Source organism: Linepithema humile, chromosome 1, assembly GCF_040581485.1.
Source record: "Linepithema humile isolate Giens D197 chromosome 1, Lhum_UNIL_v1.0, whole genome shotgun sequence".
Taxonomy (NCBI): domain Eukaryota; kingdom Metazoa; phylum Arthropoda; class Insecta; order Hymenoptera; family Formicidae; genus Linepithema; species Linepithema humile.
This window is the reverse complement of record NC_090128.1, coordinates 38,455,859-38,480,398: the sequence shown is the minus strand read 5'-3', so window position 1 is coordinate 38,480,398 and position 24,540 is coordinate 38,455,859. Positions and strand designations below refer to the sequence as shown.

At 31.7% G+C, this 24,540-nt stretch overlaps 6 protein-coding genes across 6 annotated transcripts; 2 read left to right on the top strand and 4 right to left on the bottom strand.

Moving 5' to 3' along the window:
• Positions 1–374: 374 nt before the first annotated feature.
• On the top strand, positions 375–3,657 carry fs(1)Ya (female sterile (1) Young arrest). The gene is made up of 3 exons (XM_067347547.1): positions 375–842; positions 1,449–2,669; positions 3,051–3,657. Exons 1-3 carry the CDS (start codon positions 515–517, stop codon positions 3,461–3,463), a joined length of 1,962 nt encoding a protein of 653 aa, XP_067203648.1. The 5' UTR covers positions 375–514; the 3' UTR covers positions 3,464–3,657.
• A 913-nt stretch (positions 3,658–4,570) lies between these two features.
• On the top strand, positions 4,571–5,827 carry LOC105679665 (probable U3 small nucleolar RNA-associated protein 11). Its single transcript, XM_012379823.2, has 2 exons — positions 4,571–4,801; positions 4,951–5,827. Exon 2 carries the CDS (start codon positions 4,969–4,971, stop codon positions 5,728–5,730), a length of 762 nt encoding a protein of 253 aa, XP_012235246.1. The 5' UTR covers positions 4,571–4,801; positions 4,951–4,968; the 3' UTR covers positions 5,731–5,827.
• Positions 5,828–5,976: 149 nt separating this feature from the next.
• On the bottom strand, positions 5,977–8,377 carry LOC105679670 (uncharacterized). The gene is made up of 5 exons (XM_012379829.2): positions 8,253–8,377; positions 7,222–7,356; positions 7,071–7,157; positions 6,785–6,875; positions 5,977–6,576 (listed from the first exon to the last, which is right to left on the bottom strand). Exons 1-5 carry the CDS (start codon positions 8,326–8,328, stop codon positions 6,267–6,269), a joined length of 699 nt encoding a protein of 232 aa, XP_012235252.1. The 5' UTR covers positions 8,329–8,377; the 3' UTR covers positions 5,977–6,266.
• A 996-nt stretch (positions 8,378–9,373) lies between these two features.
• LOC105679687 (uncharacterized) lies at positions 9,374–10,501 on the bottom strand. The gene is made up of 3 exons (XM_012379857.2): positions 9,981–10,501; positions 9,707–9,855; positions 9,374–9,550 (listed from the first exon to the last, which is right to left on the bottom strand). Exons 1-3 carry the CDS (start codon positions 10,387–10,389, stop codon positions 9,374–9,376), a joined length of 735 nt encoding a protein of 244 aa, XP_012235280.1. The 5' UTR covers positions 10,390–10,501.
• Positions 10,502–12,094: 1,593 nt separating this feature from the next.
• On the bottom strand, positions 12,095–14,853 carry LOC105679686 (uncharacterized). The gene is made up of 3 exons (XM_012379856.2): positions 14,716–14,853; positions 14,080–14,364; positions 12,095–12,748 (listed from the first exon to the last, which is right to left on the bottom strand). The coding sequence occupies exons 1-3, from the start codon at positions 14,789–14,791 to the stop codon at positions 12,387–12,389; spliced, it is 723 nt and encodes a 240-aa protein (XP_012235279.1). The 5' UTR covers positions 14,792–14,853; the 3' UTR covers positions 12,095–12,386.
• A 440-nt stretch (positions 14,854–15,293) lies between these two features.
• LOC105679882 (aspartic and glutamic acid-rich protein) lies at positions 15,294–22,235 on the bottom strand. The gene is made up of 6 exons (XM_012380188.2): positions 21,638–22,235; positions 19,992–20,080; positions 19,579–19,767; positions 19,266–19,355; positions 17,574–17,742; positions 15,294–17,397 (listed from the first exon to the last, which is right to left on the bottom strand). The coding sequence occupies exons 2-6, from the start codon at positions 20,065–20,067 to the stop codon at positions 16,323–16,325; spliced, it is 1,599 nt and encodes a 532-aa protein (XP_012235611.1). The 5' UTR covers positions 20,068–20,080; positions 21,638–22,235; the 3' UTR covers positions 15,294–16,322.
• Between the last annotated feature and the right edge of the window lie 2,305 nt (positions 22,236–24,540).

Here is a 24,540-nt window from a genome sequence, read left to right as displayed (position 1 = left end):
AACTATATATCAAGATCTTTCGAATATTTAGAGCTATTAGTTTCACTTAAGTGAATTTTCTTCATTTAGTGATTTATTAAAAAATAAAATTTTTGTAAATTTAGATCAAATAATCCAAATTTTGTAATTTTTAAATATTAATTAGTAGTAAATGAAACTTTATATCAAAATTTTAATTTTTTTAATTATAAAATATGTAAGTTAAAAAATGCAGAAATTGTTTCTGTATTCCATTTTCCCCAAGCAAAGCGTTTATGAATTGTAAAATATTTCTCATTCTTATTTTATATAACAAATTTAAAATTTATATTCATATTTGTAATAAGTAAGACCTAACCAAATCTCACCCTAACTTACCTACCCTACCTATTATATGTATACCTACTTTACACACTTGTTCATCTAACACCTGTAAACACTTCTATGTTACACGATTCTACGGACGTACTGACTCGCTGTCGAGTTTATAAGTAAAGTCGAGCTTATAAGTAAACGTCGACAATCGCGCCCGGACATGTGGAAAAACAAGATAGTTATTGAAAGCAGTACATTTCAATTTCCGAAGCGAAATTCTGTTTGGCAGACCGAAAGAGTTTGCCAGTTTTGTAAGAAGGTATTCTGCTGCAAAAAATGTCGCGATCGTCACGTGGACGAAGTGCATCCCGATCTGAACGTTAACTGTTTTTTATGTGCTTCTAAGGCATTGCCACTGCGACAGTCTGAAATTGAAATTTTTTTAGAAGATGAGCAATTGTTGTGTCACATAGTTAATAAACATCTGCCGTTACATTGTCAGCTGTGTGGTGACTTAGTCGAATCTAAGGAAGATTTCAAGTCTTTTGGTAATTTGCAAAATAATAACAGAATAAAAAAAACTTTAGTCTCAAAACTTGCAAAAATAAGAAAATTATTAACACGGTTTCAACTTGCATTTAAATATAGCGTAAAAATAAATGAAAAAAATAAAAATTAATATTTTATTTTTATGAAAATGATCATTAACAATTTGCTAGAAAATAGAAACGTTTTTCAAATATGCGATCTTTTTTTTTCTGTTCGAAGCTAAGAATTCTTACTTGAATGCAAAAACATATATATATATATAAATGTTGGAGCCATGAAAAACAAAGAACGAGAGAGTAAGAGAGAGAATGAGAGGGGGAAAAAAGAGTTATATATTCGAAGGACATTTCCATTTTCATTCAAATTTTAAAGTAGTGAATAATAATATTAATATTGTATAACTTTACTCTAAATTATGAAATTTATAAGAATTCTAAAAATATAAAAATGAATGAGAAAGAGAGTTATGCAAATTGATATAAATAGTAAAGTAACGTTTATTACTTCTAAAATTATACAAATTGTACATTATGTATGAATTTAAAATCTACAAGTAGAGCTTTTTAATTAACGGATTAATTTCAAATTTTTAAAATAAATCTTAGGTGCATGCAAATGGTGGTTTCAATATCGAAATCCTTTGACATCGCCTGTGGACTTCGCACCTCTCGAGAAGAAGTTGAAGCAGTGTTTTTTGAGTGATAGCGACTATAACGGCAGCAGATTTTCCACGCCATCCGAAATCCATCGGAAAACTAGTACGCCGAGACTCGTTGGCCAGAAAGCCAGCTTCGAATACCAAACGCCCTGCACCTCGAATTTCAGCCTGAAGACGCACGAGTCGCAGAGCACCGCGTTTCTTAGTTTTTCCCCACACTATTTGAATGAGGAAATAACGCCCTTCAAAGCAGGCAAAGAGCAATTTCTTAGAAGCAACTCCGGTAGGAAGCTAGACATTATGGAAGAACGCGACGAGAATTACGAAACCGAGAAAATAATTGCAAACGATAGCGAGATATCATCTACCTCAGATATGGATCTGACAATCCCTCTGAGCAACAGTGTGCAATTAATCCCGTCGGAGTCAGATGTTGTTCGCAAAGAACCGGACAAAACGCCGGACATCGTGAAGAAAGTGAGATTCTCCGATCAGCATGAAACTCTGTCGGAATTAGGAAGCCTGACCGAAGAGGATGATGTATTTCACGACGTTTGTGAAATGTCACGAACACAGAATGCGAAGAATGTCGAAAATTCGAAGGACGCAAACAATATGACGGAAAACATGATGGATACAAAAGATACAAAGGACAACCAAGCGGAAGATGAAAAGTGTCTAGAAAAATTCTTAACCGATTCACAAATCAAAATCGCTCAGGACAATATGAAAAACGCGCAAGACGAGAATCGAATTCCTGAGAGCAGTAACAATGCTTCGGCTACCAATGAACAAGGTTCCAGCGGGATGATGATGATAATGTTGATGGAAAATAATTCGTGTAGATACAACACCGATCTGGTACCTCTGATCGATTCAGGTCTGAAGAAATTGCAGGAACAGCTTGCATCAATGAATTGTCAGTTGTCTTCGGATACGAAGAAGCCTTTAAGCGCTACTAATTTGCGCAGAAAGTCGATCACGAAGATGGAGATGAGGGTCTCATCTGTCGAGAGCAACTCTGCGAACAGCGCGGCGACCATAACGAATCATCGCCAGATCATATCGTCTTCTTCATCACTTATGCAGAACGATGAAAATAGTAACAATGGTGGATTTCTGTCGACTGTCACACAAGCAATGAAAAGCGCACTCAGGAGCTTCTCCAGTTAGTAAAAATTTGAACTGTAAATTAATATATTCAAGTACTTTACAGCACAAGGAAGGATAATATTCTATTTTCCAACTATTAACAGCTTTTAATTTATTTAGTTAATTTTAATAAAATTCGCAAATTTATTTGATGTAAAATTTCAGCTATTTACATTTGTAAACTAACAAACTCATCGGTAGGTTTCGACTTCTGTGAAATATTATGCGCTAGAGTAAAAATTATTACAGTCCAAAAAAGCAAATTTTTTTATTTTTACATTAAAATTAGAAACTTTTATTTTTATCGAAATTTACGATCTTAGAGATAGATCTAGAAAATAACTTGCGCTGCAAATTTGTTCACACCGAAGGTTTCAAATCATTCTCTAAACTTTAGTTTTAGGCATGAATATTCCAACGAGAACGACAGAAGTTATCCGGCGACGAGAGATTATCGAAGAATCGTTATCACCTCAAGAATCGTCCACCGACGCCTCTTCCATCAACCTCGCGAGCAGCATGCAGAGTCGTCCTGGCAAACGGACCCGCGATGTCAGTGAGGCGTCTTCAAAAGCAGATTCGATCGCACTCCCACTAGATGTTAAAAGTCCTCTAGCAAAACGTCAGAGAGGATGGTACACGATGATCAAAAGCCGTCAGCCGATTAGACAAATGCAAAAAAACCGCACGGTGATGTCACCCAGAGGAGTGTCTGCAGAGACGCAAGTTTTTAGTCAAGGTTCTTTAACAGTGGGTGATACCATTTTACCACTTCCTGCAAGAGCACATCAATTTATACAAACTGAATAATGATCTTTTTTTTATAAAAAGATTATGTACAATGTAATTTAATACAATTTGACACATTCAAGTGACATTTTTAAATATATTTTATAATATCTTGATTAATGTGCTACTATATAAGTTTTTAAATAAAAATTTCTCCTTTCTCTAGTAAAGTACTGTAATAAATTGTATGATAAAATAAATTGATAAATAAAACATTTTCTATTGTTTTAATGTCAAATAAATTAATACTGTTAAACAAATTAAAAATCAATAAAAATGAAAAAAGAAAGGAATATTTGAATTTTATTTAAATATTATTAATTTCTCTCAAATGTCTCTTTACTTTTTAACTTTTCTAATATATCTTTCTTTAAAAAAAATATTGTTATATAACTCAAATAGCAAGCGATCATTATCTAACGTTATTTTGTCGTCATTGTAATCAATTAAGGGGATGCTGGAGTTACCGGCCGGACATTATATTTTTTCGAACAAGAATATCTTTTTATTGGTTGCATAGAATTGTAAATCCTTTTGCAGGAGTAAAGTGTACACAAAAACGGAATTCGGGCTGCTCGACTTTATTTGGAAAAAAAAGAATTAATAACAAAATTTGTTTCTATTCATTAATTTCTGTTCTGCTCTTAGGATAACATATTGTATAGAGCTATCTATTTTCGTTTTTTATAAAAGTTTAACAGTTTTAAGACGCTGAATAAGAGCAGCCCGAATTGCGGACTGCAGAATAGAATGTTATGGAACCATTAAAATTGGGCTGAAAAGTCTAATGTAAAAAATATTCTTGTCCGACTATTTTTACATACGTGTGCGTCCAATATTGGTATAACAGATGAAAAAATAACAGAAGATTAGTTCCAAGATAATATCAGAGAGGCGCTATACAATAATATGCGAATATATACACGCACCACACATACGCATACACAATACATTCATACTTAGATTATGACTTATGCCGATAATATCACTCTAATTTTTAGTTCCATCGAAATGATGGCGCTTTCGCGTTATGACTAGTAATTAGGACGACAAAAAAACGTTAGATAACAATTATTTTTGCTACTTGGGAAATAGCGCTGACTTTGAATATTTAGCTGAAATACTCATTGATTATAGTTAAAAAAATACAACAATCAAATAATCAATTTTTGGAAAATAGATCTAATTGTGGTCATCAATATTATATTGTTATCCTCATATGATAACACAAACTTTACGTGCTATACATGTAAGTAGAGGGTAGAGCTGTCGTTAGTGAGGTTATGTAGTCCTGGATTCGAGGTGATCAGCTGTCATTTTTGATAAAACAATAGTGATTTTTTAGTGAATATAGAAAAGGTAAATCACAAATAACATTTATATATATTTCGCTCATTATAAAATTTATTTTAATATATTTTATATATATATATTTCTATTTTTAATCATATATTTCTGTATGAATACATTCAATGAGTTTTAAAGGTTATGTATGTTCATACTTCCAGATCACACACAGTATTAAAATGTCCTCGTGGAAGAGAACTGCAAAAATGAGCCAGAAGACTCATCGGGAACGTCATCAACCGGAGGCTCGAAAACATCTGGGTCTATTAGAAAAAAAGAAGGATTTCATCGCGAGGGCCAGAGACTTTCAAGAGAAGCAGGCAACGCTCAAACTCTTGAGGAAACGTGCGCTGAATAAAAATCCAGATGAGTTTCATTTTCACATGATTAATTCCCAAATAGTGAATGGCGTTCATAGAGAGAAAGACAAAGAGGACCAGCACACGCCTCAGCAAATCAAACTGTTGGAAACGCAAGATGTGAGATATGTAGCATACAAGAGAAACATTGAAGCAAAGAAGATAGATAAGCTACAGAGCCAGTTGCACATGATGGACACGATAGACGAGACACCAAACAAACACATTTTTTTTCTAGATGATGATACAGAAGTGAAAAACTTCAACCTTGCCAAAAAACTTGACACACATCCAGCGTTTTTGTCCAGACGTACCAATCGACCAAAGTTGAGCATGATTAAAAATCTAAAACTGCCGGAATTAGATGACAAGTCTGTCGCTAAGCTCGAGCAGAAAAAACATATGGTTTATAAGGAACTGGAAAAAAGAATCGACAGGGAGCGAGAGTTGACAGTTGTACAACAGAAACTGGAAGTGCGCAGGCTATTGAAGGACACACAAGGCAAGAAACCAAAATTAGTAAAACCTGGCTCAAAAAGTACTGCTCCTATTTATAAATGGAAGTTTGAGAGAAAGCGGTAATTTATTTGTGTTACAAAATCTGTCATTAATATTATATATAATTAGATAGAATATGTCATTTGTAATGATAAATGTTGAATAAAAGTTTTTACTCATATACATATATATGCAACTGTCCAATAAACTATACAATTGAATAATAATTTTGCAATAATCAATATTTTCCAAATTATTAATTAATATACGTATTTATTTATTATATTGATACATAATATATAAACATATATTAATACATAATTGATATATAAACTTGTTATAAATGTAAATATAATGTTATTGAAATAACAGTAATATAAAAATAGAGATTATAAAAATATCACTTATAATTTTGCTGAAAATTCACTGAAAATATATCGTTCATTATTTTTTATTCTATTATATTATTCATTGCTTTATGTATACTCATATACAAATACTTCATCGATTCTTTGTCATATTTTTGATCTTATCATTATTTGAACTAATTATTTTGCTCGACATTCATCACTTTTTTGTTTTTGTAACAATCTAATTTTACTTGCGATTATAATTGTTATTTAATCAACAGTCATTTCCAACATCTCGGCCGATCCTCTCGGCGCTTCTGTAATTTCGCTACTTTCCGTGCTACTTATTCCTGTCGTTTGCGTTATCATATCATTTGCTGTCATTTCTGTCGTTGATCTTGTCATCAATGGCTGTCCCATTCGCCCGTTTTCTGTCATAGACGGTTCTACGCTCGACACTTCTGTCACATTATTTGCCGACATCATAGGTAGCTCCGTTGATACGCTTAGACAATCATAATTAATCTGCCAAAGTTGTTTCTTCGCATAAATATCTAAACGAAGACAAATTGTGATGGATCTAAAATGGGAAGATTGATTAATTTCAGAAATTATACAAACTGGATTAAAAATAAATACGTAGTGCAAAACTATGATAGATTTGACAACAAAAATAATTTTGAAAATTATGGATTACTTTGAACATTTATTAAAACAATTTTTTTCTTTTTTCTCATTGACTGCAAACTTTAACATATAAATTGCTCTGGCAAAAATTAATGTTGTACCTAGGAAACTGATTAAGTTCCAAGATATTGATACATGCCGTCGAAAAAAGGCAACCGGGAACGTACACGCAAAATTGGAATGCTCTGTAATCTATAGAAAAATGTGCAAAAAATAAAATTACTTGTAATGAATAAAGATCATGATAATTTATGTTTTTTTTCACTTTTTTGTCAATTTTATTAGTGCTATTATGTATACTACATTAAGTATGTGCAAAGTTATATATTATTATAGTTATGTGCAAATTCTTAGATTCATACAACAAAATTAATCAAAAATACTGACTTGTTACTGTCCTGGTACTGATTGTGTCTGAACTCAATGCAACATCTACATTTAATCCATTCCTCTGATACGTGAAATTTACACACACTGTAAAAACAGTAACTTAATTTTGCTTTTATTATTTTTATTATTTTACCTTTGAGCAACTTACGATTTTTCTCTTTTCTAGTATATAAAATAATCACGCTTTGGCAACAAGTGCAAGAGAAAGACATTGGACAATTACATGATCGTTGAGTAATCGAGATCGTTCTATAAATAAAAAATCCTCTTGATACGGCAATGCCTGATAAATATTCCATCTGTTAGCTTTTTAGAAATTTAAAAATATAACTTATACACAATACATATATGTACATAATAAAATATTAGGTCATATCAAATTGCCATATTAAAACGCTGTATTTTCGATAAAATCAAGTTTATTCAATTAAAATGTGCACGATTAGTATTAATATTTTTTTTTTAACTGAATATATTAAATATATTCTATTTCTTTTTAATTTAGAGTTTTTAGATTTCATAAATTATTTAAATCTGCTATCTCAATTGGAAAATATTTTTTTTTGTATACGGAAAAAAATTTTATATCAAAAATTACTATGTACGGCAATAGCCGCGGATCATGATGAAATTATAAAAAAATTTGCTGTATTTTTCACATAATGGTCATAATATTTAAACTTACAATTCCTCTTATAGTCCGCGGCTACTGCCGTATCATAGTAGTTTTTGATAAAATTTAATAATCCGTGTATGATTGCCAAATAGCTCTTTCGTTAAGAGAAGCCTTTCCGAATTAACAGTTTTATCTCACAACAGCTGTTTTATGTCCCAATTTAAATTCTTATAAAAATTGGCACTTATTTTGTAAATGCTGTTTATCTCTATATTTTGTAGATATTGTTTATTTCTGTGAAAAAAAAGAACAATATTAAAAACAGCTTACTTATTAAAGAACATTGAAGAGCTCAATACCTTTATGAGTTATTAATAGCGCAATCGAAAATACACTTTATGTCAACTTTATTAATCACGGTCAATTGTCAGTTGATTGAATTTCGGCAATTTTACGTGATATGATCTAATAAGTTCGGAATACATCTAAAAGACTGAGGATACGTAGATCGAGGATATTATGATTAAAAATCATGAGCGACGAATGATATTATTAGCCCTCACTTTTATTTATAGCGATCGATTCGTCCACAAGACACAACCATATCCAGATAAGAGCACTGATGTTACACAAATTCATATTAATGTACGATTATTGTAATGAGTAAATTTGCACGTGAAAATATTAGAGCTTATTATAGAGCGATGTCTCGTTACACACTAACCGCTTTCTGCTCTGTCATATTCTGTTCGGCATTGTACAGGATGTAATTACAAGCTATTATATTGCAGGTCTTTAGAAAATATCCGGAACATTTTTCCACTTTGAATTGTATACGCGCGCGAAATTCACTGTTGTATATAAGTATTTGTGGCATTCTATGGCTGTGTACTTTAGAAATTGTAAAACTAGAAACTAATGTAGCAAACTCATATAATAAAAATGCGTTAAATCTGCATAATAGAAAACAGTTATTAATTAATAAATAATTATAAAAGTTGAAAAGTTACTAGTTGTATCAAAGTGTAATAACAATTTTTTATAATATTTTATGCTATATATAAATATATAGAGTATCTCTATTTAGTTTAAAATTTTAATTTAAAGCTTGTACATAAATAACTATGTTTATTTTAACATTAATGTACATTTTATTTATTTTTACGTCTTGTAATGTTATATCTAATCTAACAAATGTTATAATATAATTTTATAAAAATGAATAAAATGTACATTTGAACAATCTAGTTTATTTCTTCCTTTAAAATATAAGATGCATTGCATTGCAGTAAAGAAAATGTGCATTCTAATATTTTACACCTATCAAATATTATAATATAAGATTCTAAAGCACAAAAATGAATAAATTGTATATTTTAACATTTTAAACCATTTCTATTACAATTGCATAACAACAATATAAGCACTTCTACATATTATTAATATCAAAAAATTATTTAAGGAAGAAGAAAATGTGAAGAGAAATGTTTATAAATATAATAAATAAAGCATTAATAAAATATCTTACATTTCTGTTTGTAAAGCATCAAGCTTTGTATAAATGTAAATATAATATATATATTGCAATATATCTAATAACAATAAATTCACATACATGGCACAAAATTTATAGTATTAAAAATAAAATATCTAATTTTAATTATATATTTAAAAAAAAACTTTCTTAGAACAAATCATCATCATCATCGTCATCGTCATCGTCGTCATCATCTTCGTCCTCGTAATCATTTTCATCATTCAAATCTTCTGGAAATAATTCTACTTGACCTAAACCACCTCCGTCTTCCGGCTTTAGGAGGGCTAATCCGTTCGAACCGAATCTAAGACAGTCTAAACTAACCTGTAGAAATAATGTGTGTAAATACATGTTACATATTGTGATTAGTAAAAGCGATTTATACGTGAGAATAAAATATGTTTTTTTTATTTACATTTGTTCTAAAAATAATTGCGTAATATTAATAATATTTCTGGCTTATAAATTTTTATATCTTACCTTAAACAATACGGTATCTTGATACTTTCCCTCCATATTGACACACAAATGAATATTTCTGCCTTGAAAGTATATATTGTAAAATCTAACGCATGCTCTGACGATTGGTATCCTTGGAACAGGAACACATATTGGCCTAGGATTCTTGCCTGAAGAATACAGGATAGATCATAGAAAAACGTTGTTCTGCACAAAATTTTCTAATCCACTCCCTTGCTTTCTATTTATAAATTTTTTAATAAATTAAATATTGTTTTATACGCTCTGCACTTACCAGAAACAGTTCTCGTATAAAGGACTCTGTCATTCATCATTATGTTGGCGGTAAAACTGAACTCGTCAGGATCATATGTGATGTTCACACAAGCCTTTTGCTTCCACGTGTCGTACAAGATTCTCGAGCAGCATCCACAAATACCACCGGTGCATTGACAAGGTCTCTGGCTAGTCGCGTTAACCGTGTCATTTCCCGATTCGGACGAAACCAATGATTGCTTCAACAGCGCCTTTAATTCTTCCAATTCTTTCTGCGGTTCAGAAAGTCCTTCGACCTTTCTGCTAATGATTCTGCTTGTCGTAAGATCTTCATTGAATGACAGCGAATTCGATTCTGATAGCGAACTCGATTGCGCAAAGGTGGCGATCAGAAGCAACAACTGTAACAGCCAGCAAACGGTCTTCATCTTGTCCTTGATTTTGCCTGGCGCTCAATCGAGGCGAGAGGACATCTCAAGATATACTCCTTACCAGGCGATCGAAACTTGACTGGCCAGTTAACGGAAACTTTTATGTTGACCGCTTTCTACGGTGAAATTTAAGCTTGATTATAAGTTGTTTGCCCGCATTTTGTGATCTAGAACTTGTAGAGAAATGATAGTACTCTTAGAAAATGTCGTTGCATGTATTTAGAATACATTACATACATACAATATCTTTGATCATTAATTATAACAACGATAAAAAATGTAAGAAAATAAATATTGAGTTTATTTTAAACCATATATAAAATTTATTATAAATTAAAAATTAAATTCAGTTAGTATGTTTATTTTACTAATTTTACTAATGCAAAATTCTTAAAGCTACAATTAAACTATAATTAAAATAAATATTTTATAATAAACACGTAATTTGTCAAGTGATATTTTAAATTAATAAAATAATTAATATATTTATATGCGTAGCTCATAAAATATCAAGGAAAACTTCAAATTATTGTCTCAATATTTTAATTTAATCTTAATAATTATATATATCACAAACATATAAAATTTTAATTAAAATTATAATTTATAAAGCTTCTGATGATAAACATCACAACACAAATGTAAATAAAGTCAATGTTAGTTGTTTGTGCAAACATACGAAATCGAAGTAAAATAAACAAATGTTTCCGCCTGTTATCAGGCCTTCTTCTGTATCAATGAAAAATTAAACCGTATACAATTTTTAAAAAATTACATAACTGCACGAATTTACAATACATACGTATCATTAATAATATGTCAGAGATAGGACGTACAAGAAACATAATAGATAATTTATAATAAAGATACAGATTAAACCGCAACGCAATTTTAAGAAAACGTACGCAATTTATAAGAGTTACATGACCGCACATATTTAATGTTAATAAGTTGTTAGAATCAGGACCGGCAACTTAGCAGAATTTCGAGTGTGGAGTTCTGCTATCGGTTTGAGGGGGGGGGGGAGGGGGGAGGTAGCCAGAAAAACTGTAACAAATTTTTACAAAATGGGGCCTTTAATTTGTTGAGAAACGGGAAAACAAAATACAAGCTTGATTAAAGATAAAATTATATTAATTAATCACATTAATGTATTTGTTTTGATTGTTAGTTTCCTAGGCGCCGATAGAGATTCGCCACACGCATATCTGACGTCCTCTACCATATAATGTTATAGTCCGTGGTATATCGGTAGCTCTCGTTACAACTCATAAATAATTTTGGAACAAATTGGCGAAATTCCGAGTGTGGAGTTTTCCACATACTTCATATATAAGTTGCTGGCACTGGTTAGAACGGTTGTACAAGAATATTATTAAATAAAGTAACTTTTGTAATCGTAAAAATAAGTCAATAATTCGATATTTTGCACTGAAATAAAGTTAAAATTTAGAATTGAGTGAAAGTAAGAATAAAAATAAAAAGGGAGTAATTAAATACCTATATGAAAAAGACAGGTACGGCGCGTCCGTTAAATGGTAAAAACTAATGGAAGAGTCAAAGATTTACAATATGCTGAGTCTCTGATTAAAACAATAATGATCGTTTTATGAAAAGTAGAGAACTTCGATGATATCAGCGATGCGTAAAGGTTGCAGAGGGGGAATTTGAACATACATTTCTTATTGACACAGATGAAAGCTTGATAACAGGCAGAAACGTTTATTTGTTTTACTTCGATTTCAATATGTTTTGCATGAACAACTAGCATTGGCTTCTTTTGCTCTTTATATTTATGTTTTGATATAAAATTTGATTATAATTAATAATAAATAATTGAATTATAATATTAAAAATACGTGTGATAATAATATATTTATTACGTAATATTATAAGTTGACAGTATTTTGTAACACACATTGCATTGTATTATCTATATAAGACTACAAATCTATATAATAATACTATGTAATAAATCTATGTAATAATAATTATTACAGCTTTAATTGACCGATGCTAGCTTCCTCTTCGGGTGTTACAGTCGACATCTGAATGCTTCCAAGCGGGACAGACTCTGTCTCAAAGGCTACCTCGTCATACACTTCCGGGGCACTCACTTCTGTTGTCGATGTTTGGAGAACGTTGCTGCCGTTTTGGGGTTTCATCCAAGAGACTCCATCCGTGCCGATTTTTACGCAATCAAAATGCAGAGTCAATATCGGCCACATTACTACATGCGTTTCGAAATCTACGCACGTGTGTAGATTTTTTCCAGACGTATAGATATCATAGAAGCGTACACAGAAAGATACGAAGGGAACAGAGAAAGGCAAGCAGAACGGTGGTGGATTTTTAGCTAAAAATTAATTGATCATATTATAAAATTATTACTTATATACGAGAATAACAAAAATTTCTTAATTACACATATTTTGCAAAAATCATGATTAATTGTTTTACGTTTCCTATAAAGCAGAGAAGTATTTTTTAATCTCTGTTGAATAATAAATGTGGAAAGATGTTAGTATCATTTCTTTTGTATATCACAATATATTATTGTGAATTAAAATAAGATAAATGTTTTAGTGGCCGGACGTGTTTTATTCTTCATGTATTAATAAAATATCTATTATTTAATATTTATAAATATAAAATTCAGAAATAAAATGTAAAAAAATTTTTGTAAATTAAGTGTGCATATAAAAAGAATTAAGAATTATTCTGTAATATTTAATCATATGATAATTAATACAATGATCTGATATGAGTTAATGACATTATATTATACAGGGTGTCTCTAAAATTTTGACAAAGCGCTCGTGTGCAGGTAGAGCGGAAGTAAACTGAGTCGAAAAGTTCTGTACCATTTTGCAATTTTCGCAACAGTTAATGAATTATTAATTACTAAAGATTGCCGAATAAGTGCGTATCTGTCCAGCTTACCGCCGAATGCAAGCGCGCGGCAAAATACAATAAAAAACGGGATCTCTCAAACAATCATATCTCAGAGTGGGCTTAGCCGCTTGTAGTAAACAACTCTTTGCGTGTCTAGCGACCATCATCGCTGGGCGGTTGTATCTCGCCGCGCACTTGCATTCGGCGGTAGGCTGGGCGGATACGCGCTCATTCGGCGATATTTAATAATTAATAACTCGTTAACTGTTGCAAAAATTGCAAAATGGTACAGGACTTTTCGACTCAGTTTAGTCCGCTCTACCTGCACACGAGCGCTTTGTCAAAATTTTAGGGACATCCTGTATAAGACATTGATTTTTCATGATTTTGCTAAGAGTAAAACATTACATGATATTTCATGGAGTTAAAAAGAAACATTATCGATCAGTTTTAGAAACAAATTTCTGAATTTTTTATTTAAAAAGTATTTTTTTCGTGTATTTAATATGCTATATCGTTTTGTGTGTGTGTGCGCGCGCGCATGTGATACAGGTTTATATACAAGGTATTTCATAATGTCCGTTCAAGCGCTAGTGTACAAGTAGAGCGCGGTAAAGTGGACACAAAAGTCCTTTACTATTATTATTATTGTGAAAATTGCAAAACGGTTCAATCTTTGATGTGTATACAAAAAAAATAAGAAAAATTATTTTAAAAAATTATATCAATAATGATTATCTCTTAAATGTCCGGCATTCATACGAAATTTATTCGATTATTAAAGTCACTTACCAGAAAGATTTCTATTTAAGATTACTCTTTCGTTCATTATAAATTTTGCACTGATGGCGAAGTCTTCGGGATGATAGGTGAAATTGGTGCAAACATGATTGTTGAGCTTGATAGCCATTATATTGATGCCAGTGCAACAGCCACACGTAAGATTGTTACAATTGCATGACATGCCACGATAACCAATTCTAGATGTCCCAAAAGGGATACGGCCATCTTCTATTTCAGCCATTAATGCTAATTGTGTGTTCGGATTGTAGTACACCATATCATAAATGGTGGCACCTAAAAAGAATGCAATATTTTTATATGAATAAATATTCTCTATTACAATTGTAATTTTGACGTAATAATTATACGATAACACAAATAATATAAATAATAAATTTCTTGCTATAAAATAACGTTTATTTTTCATTTTAATATAATTGTATATTTTTTTATTATAATAAAACAATTTTTTTACTTCAAATTTCACGTCCCTACTAGTATTTTTAAATATTAAATAAAAGTTTTATAAGTTTCTTCTAAATGTTTTTTTGCTAACAAGTAATATTTTAGCGTAGATTTTTATTATTTTAGTATTTTAGAATATTAATTTTAGAATATTAACAAAGATTTTCTTTTCCTACTTACCGATATAATTAGCATTCGCGACAGCATCCTGAACTATCAGGATCAAGAGAGAGATGCAGAACCACTTGGATAGCATGATTGAACCGCACAACCTTCACGGTTCGATGCCAACGGTAGACTGAATTGGGCACACATTGGATCCATCCGCGAAGGCGCCAGTTTCATTAATTATGTATCAAGTTTCCATAGAGGGCAAGATCGGCATGCTCGTAAATTACAATTAAATTGATGTTTATGATACAAACAAAAATAAAAATTTTATTTTAATGATTTCAAGCTAGTAATTAACAATAACAAATCAATACCAGAATTGTAAAACAATATATAAATATAATTATAGATAATATGATTATTTAACACGTCGTTTTTACAAATATTTTAATAATTATTTGTAAAATTGCATCAGTCTCCAAACTAGAACAAAAGTTTCCCATTTTATTCTATTATCTCATTCCAACCTTTCCCTACTTTGCTGAATAATTTATTAGTGATAAATAAAAGACGAAATAATAAAAATTCAATTCTAATTAAAAATTCAAGAATAGCAAAATTAATAGATATATAAAAGACACGTGATATAGCATACACAGTTATATTTATTAAAATTTTTTAATTACAGTGTCAATAAATAACTTAAATACATATATAAATAATAAATAATTTATTTGCTCTTAATAAATAACGTTAAGCTAATCGAGCAATTTATTATGGCTGAAGTCACGAATAACTCATAGATATCAGGGTGTTTCATAATATTCGTGCCAACGCTCGTGTGCGGGTAGAGTGATGTAAGCTGAAAAAGTCCTTTATCGATTTGCAATTTTCGCAATAATAATGAGATATTAATTAAAAAGGATGAATAATCGTGCGTTGCTGTCATGCCTAGAGTGTACAGCCCACAGTCTAATCACGCGCAACGATTATTCGTCCTTTTTAATTAATATTTCAATTATTATTGCGAAAATTGCAAATTGGTAAAGGACTTTTTTATTCGTTTACCGCACTCTACCCGCACACGAGCATTGGCATGAACATTATGAAACACTCTGTATGAATATATCTATGAGTCTTCTTCTGGCAAACAATATTCTTCAACAACAGATTCTCGTGTTACAAAAATCTCTGTCTTTTTAGAATTTTGTTTTTAAGAATCTTTTCTCGTTGTATCCTATTTACGTGAGCTATCTTTGAAGAAAGCTCTTCCTCTTTACTGAAATCTCGTATCACTTTCCACGTTATTTAATAAATAAGGGATTAATTGCGTAAAGAATAAATTATAATAGCAACGTAAATTACCTATTTTCTAACAATAAAATTAATAACAATTATAAAAATCATTTCTATAATAGCCATCGTAAAATAATTAAGATATTACGACTATTCATATAACAGTTAGTTATTAAAAGAAATAATGACTTACAATTTTATCATTAAAAAATAGGTTACACGGTCACAGTTATGTATACCAATTCAGATCTTCGACGAGCAATTCGCTGAGCCAATAAAACGAAGTTGAAGTTTTATTGGAACAACAAATTTGCGATAAAAAGGACGAGCTTTCTTCGACTTCCGATTATCCTACTGACTGGGGCACAGCTCTGTACATATTAAAACCTCGTGATTTTGCTCTGACGACTTTCACTTGGATGCCTCTTTCTAGCCAAAAACTCTACACTATAATCCTCATCAGTGTCAGTTTGATTTTTCGCGTTTCCTTTGTCTTTTTTACTTTTCCCAGTCTGCATGAAAGCATTTAACACGGCTTCTTCCTCTTCATCGTCGTCATCATCAGCTAGATCAGCAAGATCCTTCTCGTCTTCGTCATACTCTTGCTCCTCGTGTTTTTCATCTTCTATTTTGTCTTCGTCCTCTTCGTTTTCGTCTTCATCATCCTTATCATCATCGTCGTCGATGTCTTCATCTTCATCTTCATCATCCTCGTCGTCGTCATCGTCGTCTAAAAGATCATCGTCATCATCGGCGTTTTCGTTGTTTTCGTCCTTGATGGGTTTCTTCACAGGTTTTTCAGGATCGTGGATAGCGTTAACGCTGGTCGACGTTACAGTGGGTTTCTTTTTTTCCCCGATGACTCCCTTTTTCACGTCATTGTTGGCGGTGTCCTTGTCGGGTTTTGCAAGATACGCGATTTTGTTAGAAGCCTCCGTGATTTGTTCTTGGCTCTCGACAGTACTTTCGTCGATGTTGTTCTCGGTCAGTGCGGTGCCTGCTTCTTCCTCCGCCTTGCCGGGTTCATGAGTGTTGTCTTCCAGTTCTTCGTCGTCATTGTTTTCCAACTCGTTGGCAAAAGTGGACTCGTCCAGTGGCGTTGGCGTCGTTGGCCTCGGCAGAATCGGTATAGTGAATTCCAACAATGGCGCTGCAGTAGTAGCTTTCGGTCTCTTTGGGGTGTCGTCGTCGCCGGTGAAGATGTCTAGAATAGCGCTGAAACCCAAAATGTCATCCTCATCGTCGTCGTCATCCGATCCTTGGACGTCATCGACTCCCGAAGCATTGGGAACAGAATTCGTAGAAAGCGTCTCATCGTCCTCGTCGTCATCGTCGTCATCATCATCCGTACCGAGGCCGAAGAAATCGTCATCATCATCATCTTCTTCCGTTGATTCTGCCTCGACATCAGGAAGTGGCTCGGCTGGACGGAGTTTCAAGCCATCTGGACCGAATCTAGAATTAAGCATGCAATTATTATAATAATATTTTTAATAAATATGTATTATATACTAAATCGTTTATTTTCCACAATATTTTTTTCTATTATTTCATAACTGTTATGAAATTGGAATAGAATGAATATTAAAGGGTTATTGTTACGTTTTAATATATTAATAATATATTAATACCTGAAGCAACTAACGCGGAGGCTAGCTTCTAATTCAGTAGCCGACTGCAATTCCAGGCCGAGGCAAGCTTTGAAATGATTTCTCGCGTCACGTTGGATAGAATAAATCCGGCCACAGAATTTAGTAAAACCACCTGGTAGCGGTACACATACAGGCCTCGGACTTTTTCCTGAAATTCATAATATTCGATACACAACTTTATATATTATATAATTATTATTGAAACTAATTATTTTAGAACGCATAATAAGATCTCTAATAAATTAGAAACAAAGAAAAATCTAATTTAAATGTATGGAAATATAAAGGCTCAGCTGATTAAACAATCAAATTAGATACGATAACGTAAACGCCTGATGTCGAACTTCACTGTCAAAACACTAAAATAGGAAACCAACGCAAACATTTGCTATATGTTTCATATTTTATGTGGCATCTCTTCTGTGTCTTCTATCTTCTCTTTTACATATTGTCAAACACCTGTATAATGAATTTTATCAATATTTCAACTTTATGCTTAACTATGTAATTTATTATTTTAATCGTGCGAACCAAATCTTGCCTTAATGACGTAAATCATAGCAAATATTTGCGTTGCGTCTCCTATTTTATTCTTTTGACACTGAAGATAATCTGATGTCAGGTAGAAACGTCTGTTATTTGTAAGCTGTTTTTGTAATATAATACAAATTTTATTGCACGGAAATCTGACGTTTTGGCTTCCTATCGTATCTAATTTAATTTAAATATATTATTTAAGACATCTTGAATCTATTCTTTATGCATTAAAATGACTTCTATTAAATATTACTTATCTAATTCAAGCAAATTGAGGCCATTGGCCTCAATAGAAGAATGAAATATGTTTGAGATCGACATTTTTAAAATTATCAATATAAATACTTTCACTACATTAGATTGACACAAATTTCCCGAATAATGCCCATCTTTTATATAGACATCACTATTAAGTTTATAAATTTTTCGTAAACTCATCTCAGAGAAATTGATTTTACATTTGAAACTATTATATATATATTAAATTTAAAACTAGCGTGATAATATGCAATTTGTTTAAAGTTTAATGTTTGTAATGTATGTAAAAAGTAAAAAAATATTTTATATATGTAAATGAAATATCGGATTCTTTAAAAGAAAATATGAATTGCTGTGATGAATATATTCTTCATTGTTGCCGATTTGCATAGACATACGTATATCGGGTGAAAGTTGAATCACTTCCTGGACGTTATGCTAAATCTACCAAATGTCTATTCATTTATATACAATTAACACACTTTGCCTGCTAATGCTATCAAGCAGAGCGCTATTTGTTTTTTTTTTATGACTTAATGTTCAACAAGAAAACACGAATGCATATTATTAACCGAGCCAAATTTTGTTCTGACAGATATAATTTTATAGTTATAATTTATTCCAAATCTACCATTATCAAAATCTTACTAAATTACGAATCTTTTTATCAATTGTTTAATGTAATAATTAATTTTTTCATTTTTGTAACATATAATTTACGTAATTTACCGTAAGTCGTATTTTCAAGTTGTTATTCGTTTAAATTTACCCTGCAAAAAATGATTTGTGCGGACTATTGATTATTGTAATGAGGTAATTAGAGAAAGTGGCGGGGAGAGAGAACTGTGAATCGTTACCGTTATTATACGTATTTACCGTTAACGATCGTGCTAGTTAATATGTTGTCACCGAAGCTGAGTTGGACTGCCAGATTGTCACCCTGTAAGTACTGTAGCGAGGCACATCCTGAAAATTCAAATGCAAAAGTTCTCTCATAAATTATAAGAAAATAATATGATGTATTTTATGATCGTCTATAACAAGATTTAATCTGATTTGGCATAAAATGTATAACGTTACAATATGTGTGACAGACAATGACACAGTACAATAGATAACAAACGCATTCCGTATGCGTTTTCGCTGCACTTTCATTTTTCGTGCACAATTGCGTTGCATTAATAATTACCCGGTCCTTTCAACTGTACAAGCGGTATGTGAAAGTCTCGACAGCAATTGCAGATGTTCTCATTACAGGTGCAATATCGGTTCACGCTGTCGGCCGCCTGCTTCAACGACATCGTTGGCAAACCTATTGTATCCATCTGCTTCACATTATTTACGGCGCGAACCACTCGATGTGACACCTCATTGCGATCTGTAATTGTTATAATTAAAAAAAAAAACACAAATTTTATAATTTCAAAGTATTGTAATTGATATTAGAAAACTGTGTTTTTCGTAAAATAATTTTTCTTATATTTGAAACATTTCAACCATTGCATTTCATCTGTATTAAAATAATTCAATTTAAAATTTATTTCTTGTTTTTCTACTAAACTTCTCTTTATTCTTTTTACTTTGCTTTATTATTCTTCTTACCGATAACACGACCGTAAGCCGCGAAGGCCACCAACAAGAGAATCAGCAACAGCTCAAAAATCGTTGATAATCGCATGTTTTTGCTTGTTCTAGAAACAATGTTAAGAACGTGATTAGTATATTTCAATCTATTCGTTTTGTATTTAGCGGCACGCGCGCACGTTCTAAACTCATTAGCGTTTCTTTTGTTCAGATAAAAAAAAACATAACAATAGAAATCGTAAAAACACAAAGATTTTACGCACATGCCGACGCAAACATCAGAAACCACATAAATTCTAAATTATCTCCATAAATGCTTTGTCGTTTTATGATAAATTTTCACACAATATATTATTTTACTATGCAATTAAATATTATTTCTATTGAAATATTTTGCATAATATAAATAATTGTGACTACAATTAATATTTTATATTAACTAGATATAAATGTTATAGCTAATTGATAATAAAACAAATCAATAAACTTAAATGTCTATAAAAACGTGTTCAAAATTAATTTTTACTTACAAATAAAATTTTTTGATAAACATTTATTTAATTAATAAAAATTTTCGAAATTTTTACATTTTCATGAAAATAATGTTAGCGAAATCTTTCAGTATATTTACTTTACATATTAAAATTTTCGTGAAGTCTTATCGAATTTGCCACAAAGGATACGCATTAAAAAAGTTTATTCAACGTATTTTTTTTCATAACTCTTTCTCCCATTTTCTATAATTATGCATAGTTAATGTCAACGAACAATAGAAACACTCGTTCCGCTCGTCAATCGTCGAGATAGAGCGGTATAATTCTCGAATTTTTCTATCTTCTGATTCGTAAAGATCTACTTTAAACAAGGCAAAATTTTAAATAATTTTTTTTTTATATAAATAACTAGACAAATAATTTTAAAACAAAGAGACAGATTTTTTTCCGGTTTCGAATTCCTCTCATCTGTTCACGACCGGTTGACCTAAATCTCGGTCACGGTCAAAGGCGTGCATCGGGCACTACTCTAGACTTAGCGGCAGACTTTAGTAGCACAATTGAAGAGACGCGTGCCTCTATATACGCGGGAGATATATACTCGTGTCACCGTTATAAAACGCGTTACGTACAGTCAAGGTGTTGAATATAAACTGAGGTACACTGCCATGAAATCGACCGATTAATCGTGGTGTCTTGTAAAGGAAATCACGAATCACGGAAGTAATAGTACGAGAAATTGATTTAGCGTTAATGCGATTTCTAATTTCTAGGATTTGGTATATCAATCTACATTCATTCAGTAATCCTAATGAATAATAGATAATTAATATGTAAATCAATAATATGTTGCTTCATATAATTATATATATTAGACTTAGATTGATTAAATTTAGTATTGACTTGTTATTTTTTTTTAAGCTTGTCTATGGAACAATTCTTTAAATAGTAGATAAATTTTGTTATAAACTTTATATGTCAATTTTGTATAACATTAAAATAATTAAAAAGAATATATTTTTATTGCCTTTGTCTATATGAGATACAAATTTTATCTTATTGTAGAATGATTTATAAAATTAATTGCCGCGTGTAGAAGAGCAACTTTCAATTTTATAGCACGTTTTCCGGTTTCTGAATCCTCAGATTGACAAATTCTACTCTATTTACCTGTTGATTGTTGAGAAGAAATCCGAGGAGGCAGCTGTGTTTGTGCTCTCCTGTCTTCTGCACCCTACGGCTCTTTTTCCTTGACTCTTCGTCTTACGGAGGCCAATGTCCAACTGAAGATGCCGCCCAACTCCCCCCAAGGTTTCTTTAAAAGTCGGTCAGGCCACCACCACCTGCCGTCAAGCTGCTGCTAGGATTATTAAACATTCTAATGCGCTCTAGGTAAATCAGAGGTGGTCCGCGCCAATCGTCGCCTCGTTCGCTTCCGATTCCTTATCGTTCTTCATTCGGACGTCGTTGCCGTCGCCGTCGTCCCGACGTCGAGAGCGGGAACACGCCTTTCCATCTCTCCGCAAACCGGTATCAGAGGCCCGCGGTATGCGCGGATGAATGAAGAGGGTCCGAGATGATTCAACGAGTACGAAAATAACTCGAGAGAGGGGAAGTCATGCCGGTGACTTCCGTCATCCGTTAATTACGTCCGGATTCCGACAGAAAAAGCGACAGGCTTCTTTGGCGATGTGATCTCTGTACTTATGTCATGATGATCTGTGCACTTACTTAAACTCGTTAAAAAGAAATTATCATTAAAAAAAAACTAAATAACAAGTAAAACAACCGGGATAAACTAAGAAAACGGATTTAAAAAATATTTAAGAATATGTTAGAAGAAACTTTTTATTTGTCCAAAAATCCGAAGAAAAGTAACTAGAAAAGTGAGTCTTAAATTTTAAGATAAACATTTTTTATGACAAAAATTTTTGTTTGTAGAATCTACAATTTATTTTACTTAAAATATTATAATACAAACAATTTTAATAAAAATTTTATTATTACGTATAATCACAATTACATATATTACACATATAGTCGCAGTTAAATTAAGCTTTCTCATTTACACTACAAATTTTAATAAATACAATTTACGATTGCTATAATAACAAAACTCAATTTTTTACGAATAAAATTATATTGCAAAGTGAATAGTTTGTGATGCATTATTTCACATTGACTTTTATATTATCCTTATTAATCCTTTAAATTTTTTTAAGACTAATTGTATAAGTAAAAGACTAAAACTGTTAGTCAACATTTTTAACTTCTAAAATATATTTTATTACTACTTTAACTATCATTAAAACGTGTTATACGAATATTAATTTTAACATCAACAGACATACTAGATTTACTGGACCAATTATAAGGCTTAATGAGCAATCAAATTGTTTAAATTTTTCTTGGTATTTTCCAATTTTTCCGCGGCAACAATCTATCGACGGCACGTCAATAAACTCACGCGAATACATCAATTCGCGACACAAATTCTATCCAAAGACCTACTTTCGTGCGCGTCCAGTCTCTGCGGGTGTTTCGTCTTGTCTGGGAGAAGAAAGAGAAAAAATATCCGGAACACGCGGCAAGCGACGCGAATGCAACACAAAATTAATGCAGACGCTCGTTCGTACGTTCGTACATTTGTTCGCTCGTCTCATGGAACTCTCCGAGCGATACACGGAATCGTGTTTTGGCGGTTAAGGAGGGGCCTTTCACCGGTTAGTGGGTCGAAGAAAGTAGTGACCAGATGTGTGTGACCAGTGGTTTACCTTGGTTAATATTTGCTTATTTGTTCGCTAATGCCCGGTCAAATCGTCGATAGCGACGGCGTTAAGTCCATCGCGAATAGTATCAAAAGTGATACATACTTCAAGTACACGGAAAAAAAGTAGTGTCAAATCAAAGCTTATATACTCAAATTAACGCGTTTATTGTTTCGCATATACGCAACAATTTATAATCTTCCGATGAGAATTTAATAATCTTAAATTTTAACAATACTATAGTCTTATTTCCATTTTATAATGATCACTTGGAGAATACAATATTTAATTTTACTCTAAGAAAATTATAATCTTTTATTTGACAAATATGTTATTTTCTATCCAACATTTTGTCTTTTCCATTCAAGAAAATTATTCTTAAATAATAAGAATATTTTTTTCTTGGTTGAACTATATAAAATGACTTCATTCAAGCCAGTTTTCTTTGTTTAAAGCAATATAATCTCGTTTCAAGATTTTCACATTAAAAATAAAGATATTTTTTAAATAAGAATATCTTTTTTTTCCGTGTATATAATAAGACTTCTTATAAATAGTCCAAGAAATAAAAATAGAGAAAAAAAATCTTTGTTTGCGTATAATACAAATTAAATTTTGAGTAAAAATGTTTACAATTATTTGAGCACAAGTGCTTATAGAATACGTGAAATTTTCAAGCGCATTTTAGACATTTTAAGCAAACACTATGATGCAATTGAAAATAATTATTTATTGAAAAATTTCGTATTGTTTTTAGAAGTTTTTAATGTATAAATTTCCTCGATAATTCAATCAAATTAAGGACGTCGAGTTAATTCCATCACTATCTCGGATAATAATTCGATCATCGGAGGTTTCTAAATCAATGACCGAAATGAACGACCCAGCAATATGTGGGTTACTCCAATCGGGCGGGGAACAAACGAGTTTTTACGTAACGTGGTGGGATAATTGTTGTCTTTCGGATGCATTTCTTGCGGCTGCATCTCTCTGAGAAAAAAAAAGAAGCGGGCGATTCTGATGTGCAGTTGCGCTTGTCGATTAGAATCATGGAGCGATTAAGGCGGAGTAATCGCATGTTCGTGATATTGACGTTTTACCAAAGCCATTATTTATACAATTATCTAATCGATGTTCGTTTTCTTGCTCATGATCAATGACGGGGCAAATTATAACTGGGTTGCTCTGCCATTGATATAATTGCATAACTTGCGAGAGAAATCCTCACTTTTTAGCTCGATTATTAGCTTTATTTTATATTTCAGTTCGACTATCTGATTATTTATTTTTTAAATAAAAATGTAA